Source organism: Zingiber officinale, chromosome 9B, assembly GCF_018446385.1.
Source record: "Zingiber officinale cultivar Zhangliang chromosome 9B, Zo_v1.1, whole genome shotgun sequence".
Taxonomy (NCBI): Eukaryota; Viridiplantae; Streptophyta; class Magnoliopsida; order Zingiberales; family Zingiberaceae; genus Zingiber; species Zingiber officinale.
In genome coordinates, this window is record NC_056003.1 from 74,797,895 (window position 1) to 74,804,603 (window position 6,709).

General features: G+C 44.8%; 1 protein-coding gene across 1 annotated transcript; it reads left to right on the top strand.

Moving 5' to 3' along the window:
• Positions 1-5,321: 5,321 nt before the first annotated feature.
• Positions 5,322-6,062, top strand: LOC122023064. Its single transcript, XM_042581160.1, has 2 exons — positions 5,322-5,381; positions 5,502-6,062. Exons 1-2 carry the CDS (start codon positions 5,322-5,324, stop codon positions 6,060-6,062), a joined length of 621 nt encoding a protein of 206 aa, XP_042437094.1.
• Positions 6,063-6,709: the final 647 nt, after the last annotated feature.

Here is a 6,709-nt window from a genome sequence, read left to right on the forward strand (position 1 = left end):
GAGTGTGAGTGTGTAACAAGGTGGAGTCCAGTCGGTTGCAACTTTTAGCAATCAACTGCACCAGTCGACTGTATGTTTTAGCAATCGACTGCACTAATCGACTGCATGTTTTAGCAGTCAACTGCACCAGTCGACTGCATGTTTTAGCAGTCGACTGGAAGCAAATAGAAGCATTCTGTTCGCTCAGCCGGAAGCGACCAGTCGATTGCTAAAACTAGCAGTCGACTGGTAAATGACCTTTCGCCAACCGTTGGTGCTATGAAGTAGCCGTTGGCTACCTCCAACGGTAGCACTAGTCGACTGATGGTTTTGACAGTCGACTGGTGCCAAGATGAGTTGATATGATGATCAACTCTCTCCTCTTATTTATAGGAAGCTTTGGGGTTTGAAGGAGGTTACTCATGCTTGTTGAATAACTCCTTAGCAATTGTCTAAAGCTTCCAAGCCATTCTCTTCCTCCTAATCTAAGTCTTCATCTTGTAAGATGAAGAGAGATTTGTGAGAGGTTGTACTCCACCGAGAAGGAGGAAGAGCTAGCCGGAGATTGTCGGGGATTGATCCACCGAAGGGTCAAGGGTTCGTCCACCTCAAGGACACGCCGTGGAGTAGGAGCAAGCAATCTCCGAACCACGTAAAGGAATTGTGTTAGCGTTTGTATTCTTGTTTATATTCATTGTTTTAGTTTTCGTATTTCTGCTACGCACTAACATCTTGTAGAGAAGAAAGTGAATTGGGGGTGGCCTAGCTATCCAACCCCCCTTCAAGCCGACCACTGATCCCTTACAAGTGGTATCAGAGCAAGGACGCCCTTCAATGGACTAATCGCCGAGAAGAGCACTTCATCAAAATGACCGGCTCAAATATTCATCCATCTAAATTTGAAGGGAACTTCTCTTGGTGGAAGAAGAGAATGGAGGTATTTTTCGAAACCGATTTTAACATGATTCTAATCATGGAAAATGGTTTCGAAGTGCCTAGGGATCAAGACAATAAGATACTTGAGAAAATAAGGTGGAGCAAGAAGCAAAGGGAAGAACATTTAGCGAATTCAAAAGCAATACATCATCTACTAAATGTCCTTCCCCAACAAGAAGTAACAAGGGTTGGAAACTACTCAAGCGCTAAAGAACTATGGGAAAAGCTAGTGGAGCTTCATGAAGGGACATTGGAAGCGAAATTGGCAAGAAGAGACCTCCTTCAAACTCAAATCACCAATATCAAGCTTGAAAAAGGAGAAAATGTATCAATTTTACATTCTAGAATTAAGGAAATTTTAAATGGCCTAACAAGTGTAGGTGAGGCACTTACAAACCGAGACATCATAATGAAAGCCATCAATACTTTCCCAAGAACCTCAACATGGAGCTCAATTGTAGACTCATTCTACATCTCAAAGGATCTAGAGAAATCTTCTCTAGATGAATTCTTTTCAACAATGGAGCTCCACGAAACTAGAGTTGAAGGGTTAGATGGAGAAGCCCATAGATCAAGAGTAGTAGCCCTTGTGGAAAACAAGGGAAAGGGTAAGAAAAAGAAGTCTTCATCCCTACCATCCTCCGACTCCAAAGAATCAAGCGCCTCAATGGATAGCGACCAAGAGGCGTATATGGTAAGAAAAATGAGAAGAGCATTTAAAAAATTTTCATCTAACAAACCCATGCTAGGAAAAGTTCAAGAAGCAAAAATAGGACAAGGAAGATCATTTGCTATAATTGTCAAGGAGAAGGACATATAAGAGATGATTGTCCTCTCTTAAAGAAGAAGGAAGGAAAGAAGAAGGAGGAGAAAAAGATAAAAGAAAAAGGGAAGAAAGTCAAAAACCTAAAAGCAACATGTGATGATCCATCGTCATCGGAGGAAGAAGAGCATCATGTGTCCCATTTTGCTCTAATGGGAATTGATGATGTAGCCTCCACCTAATCCGAACAAGAAGAAGGAAGGAGCTCAAGTGAAGATGATGTGAGATACTGCAAAGTAAATAACCTATAATAATTTATGGGAATTTTTAGACATTTTTCTGGATTTATATAGAGGTCGTATGACAGTGTTAAGGGGATAAATTGTTAAGCTTAAGATGGTGGTAGAACTCACCATTAGAGGAGGGTTAATTAAGGGATAGTGAGAACTCAACCTAACCCAAACCCTACTGTTTATAAGAAGCTACAGTGCTAGCCCTAAATCGTCGCTTTCCCTTATTCCTTCGTGCCTTCTACCTCTGTCGATCCCTCACCACTTCACTTGATCTCACCGACGGATTCATCTCCAACGCACGCCGCAACCGATTGTCGGCGCTTGGTTGCGAGACGAGTCTCCGGCCTCCTCCACATTTGATTGGAGGCCTCATCTGCAGCTTTCCCTTCAAAACGCCCCTGCTCGCGAAGAATCCATGGTCGGGAGAGCAGAGCTGAGCTCTGGGGACGCCGGAGATTGAATCGCCATTCCCGAGCTCGAAGCTGGTCGAGGATCTGCACCTCAGGAAGATATCTCGTCTTCTCGAGCCTTAGGGCCGAGCCAAATTCGTCGGGTTTCTCTTCGCCGATCGTGGAGGTTCCAGCAACAAGGTATGTGGAGTTGTAGATTGTCGATTAGGTTTCTTTGACCATGGAGTTGTGATTGGAAGCCATGGATGAGAAGTTTCGATTGATAGAGGTTCGTTCCTGGCAGTGGCTCGCCGTGAGGGGTTCGGCCACAACTCTCAGACGTTGTTCTTCATCCGGGAAGCGTTAGGTAAGGTCTCTAATGCTCCAGAAGTTAAGTCTGATGACTATATGTAAGATTCAGGTGGTATGGTGTGCTGATTTGTGTGTTTGTAGTGGTTTGTAGCTCTATAGGAGCTCTGGTCTGTGGATCTACGACACCAAGCAGCTCCGATGAGTTTGTGCCGGAGATATCACCTTCCGGCAGTGAGTTATCAGTGGGGGAGACTACTGTAAGGTAAGCTTTAGATTTTAGGTACTTAGTTTAATTGAATATGTATTTGTGCATTGGTGTTTGGGGAACAAATGCATGAATTGGGATTGTAGTTGTCATAGTGGGTGTTGGAATTGTGGGAATGGAGTATGTAAATTGGATAGGTGGACTGGTTTTGGGTAGATCCTTGTGGCTTTATTTGGTTAATGAATGGAACTCGGATTAAAGTCGCTTGTCTTGTACAGTAGTACAGTTAATCAGTTGCATATGTATTTAGCTAAAATTGATACGTTGACACAGGACTTTGATCGGGACGAGCGTCGTGACGAGATTGGCGTTGGATTCAGCCTACACTTAGAGGCGAGTACTTCTTGACTTGATTCTTTAGTTATTTCTCGTGGTGCATGAGTAGTTCGGATAAAGTAGAGCTTTACCATGACTCCACTCGTATTATGTCCTGTGCTTGTTACTTTATCCACTCAATCTTCGAGAAGCTCACATTCGTATCTATACAGTCTCCCGTTGTTATTCCTGATAATTAGCAGATATTAGATACCATGTTACCTGTTTGGACTACTGTTTATTTATGCTTTGTATTGAGCATGCGGCTTCATGTAGCATACCTAATTTCGTATATATGATGACTGTTGCATTGTTCGCATCATGTCATTACATGCATCGCCGATGACTTTGGCTCCCTTGTGGTTGAGACAGTCATTGGCCTGAGCCGCACGCTCGACCACTCGTGGGTAGTGGTAGCTTGGAGCATGTCGCATGTCCTGTCATGCCCCCCACTCGCACACTTATTGGGTAGTCATAGCTGGAGTCGGGGCAGCAGGGACCCCGACGCAAACGTGGCTATTCAGCTACTATGCAACTGTCCCCTCGGCCGCTCGAGAGTAGTGGTAGATGGAGGGTGTACATTCTGTCATTGACCCGGCCTCTCGTCCATACTGGGGTCATGGTACTTGAGGGGTGGGCGGGAGTGACCATCCGTGCATACGCTATTTCTCTGTTATTTATTGAGTATGTTGTTATATGCTTACTTGTTCAGTTTCTGTTATCATATACCTGTTTATATGCTTAGACACTGATTACTGTGACAATATACCTTATATGTGATCTTGGTAGTTATGAGCAGTACTGTAGCAATTTATGTTACCTCTGACCTTATACTACTAGCTTAGGATATGGTATCAGGTATGGATATATATATTTTATTTACACAGTAGTATATGCTATTTATCTTCCTGAGACTGTATCCTGTTGTACTCTTGGCTATTTATGTTACTCATGCACTATCTATTCTTTACTCGCTGAGTTTTATACTCACCACCTCGTCCATTGGTAATTTCACCAGGTAGCCGATAGTGATGCCGGTACACTTGGGGGGATCCCGACTGTCAGCCCCACGTTGCTTCTGAGGACGGATTTCTGGTTTTGTTTAGATTTCTAGTTGTGAGTTGAACTTTGGAGTTTGGTATTGTAATAACCCTTTTTGGGACTTGATGTTATTCTGTGATTGGTTTTGCTTTGTCAAGGAGTCAAGTCGGGCAGGCCCGCGGTGAGTTCTTTGGTATTTTGGTACTTGTTTTTTTTGTTTTACGCTGTGTTTGATTTACCGGCCGAGTGGGCTGCTTATTATCTGCGTGGTTGTGTTTAGTTCTAGCCGTGTTGGCTATATTTTGCATGTGTATATCTGCTGGCTATGTATATTGGTTTATATGTGACTGCTACAGGTGATGTGTTGTCCGATTTTCGTCGGAAAACCTTACTCTCGGGGCGTGACAATTTATTGGTATCAGAGCCACCGGTTTACGATGCCGAATTCGTACGTTTTGAATTTTTCCGTGATTTTATTCCTCGAAGTGACTTTTTAGGATTTGGGACCAGGCCGTGGCGGAACACCTCCAAGTTATAGGCTATAAGTTTTACAAGTATAATTATAAATTGTTGGTAGTACTTATTAATTGTTGCTATCAGGTATGAGACGAGGTCGGTCAGCAGTCGGTTCTCGTCGTGGTCCAGGACGACCACGGAAACAACCCACTGAGGCTTAGGAACCAGAACCAGTGACTCTGGAGGCGGATTCTTCTAGGGATCTGACTAATGTTGAGACTGTTAGTCGAGGACCGGCCCATCAGACTCCTCATAGAGATCAGGGACGTCAGCCTCAAGAGATCCCTTCGGTAGTACCACCTGTGAGAGATCAGGGATTTCAGACACAGGGGATTCCTTTTGTGATACCATCAGTGGAACCTGCACCTGCTACTACAGATTGGATGTAGGATAGAGCTCGTATACCGTTGCTGGCGAGGTCCGTCACGGATAGAGTTACTTTATACTCGGGCGGAGCTGACCCTTGGGTTACTCGTAGTTGGTTGAGGAATTTAGAAAGCACTTTCAGGTACATGAGCTGTACAGATGAAGAGAAGGTGGAATTGGCTGCGTATCACCTCCGAGATCAGGCGGTCACATGGTGGGATATGCAGAAGACGATCTTCGGGGAGCAACACATCATATGGATGATGTTTCGTGATGCCTTCGAAAGATAGTACTACCCTGCTACTTTTTTTCTTGCTCGCCGCCAGGAGTTTCTGAATCTCAAGCAAGGCGATCATTCAGTATTGGAGTACAATGCAGAGTTCAGTAGGTTGGCTGAATTTTGTCCTCAGCTAGTGGCACAAGATTACGATCGGATGCATCAGTTTACTCAGGGTCTTGCTGCATACATTCGGATCCGGATGTCAGGTTTTTCGGGTAGCTCCTACCGAGAAGTTTTGGATCATGCGCTGTATATCGAGATGACACAGCAGCAGGTGTCTCTAGAGAAAGGTAATGAAAAACAGCTGTCTCAGAAGAGAGGAAATAGGAGCCAGAGTTCTCGAGCTCATTCTGGAGGATCTTCTCGGCCTCAGAAGACGCGGCGAACGGCGGATGGAGGTTCTCGACCCTCTCGTGGTGACCGGAAGGACTTTGGGGGAATCACATGTTTTCAGTGTGGTTCCAAGAGTCACACCAGGAGCAACGGTCCGTTGGATCATGCTATATGTTTCTACTGTAAACTTCCAGGCCATGAGAGTCGGAATTGTACCCTGAAAGCACAATTGGAGACTCCTAAAGTCACATCTCAGGGGAAACAACCCTCATAGTCATGATCACAGAGGAGATATCAGAAGACTCAGAGTACTCCCCGTCAACAGCGACCACCACCTTCTCAGGGACAGATATATCATGTGCAGGGTCAGGAACCAGCGACTACACAGTATTCTTCCACAGTGTCTTCTCATCAGGCATTTCCAGCACAGTAGGATTTTCATCCACATCAGCCTTACTCAGCGTATCAGCAGCAGCCTCAGTCTCAATATCAGCAGCCAGTTTCTGCACCTCCGATTCCAGCACAAACCACTCCAGGGATGCCACAGCCGAGCTCAGAGGTGGGTCGCGTTTATGCTATCACACGAGAGGAGGCACAGCGGGCTGAAGGATCGGTTTTCCAAGATACTATATCAGTTTATGCCTTTACTACAGATCTATTGATAGATACAGGTAGTTCCCATTCATTCATATCTCGACTATTTCTTGGTAAAATCGGGAGGCTGCCTACTCATTGGACTCATGGGTTGACGGTATCTCTACCATCTGGCGAGGTACTAAGTATTAGTCTGGAAGTCAAAGGATGTCCTTTAGACTTCAATGGTCAGACTCTTATAGTGGATCTGCAGGTAATAGAGATGGTGGAATTTGATATTATATTAGGCATGGATTGGTTGGCCATGAACCATGCCACAGTCGATTG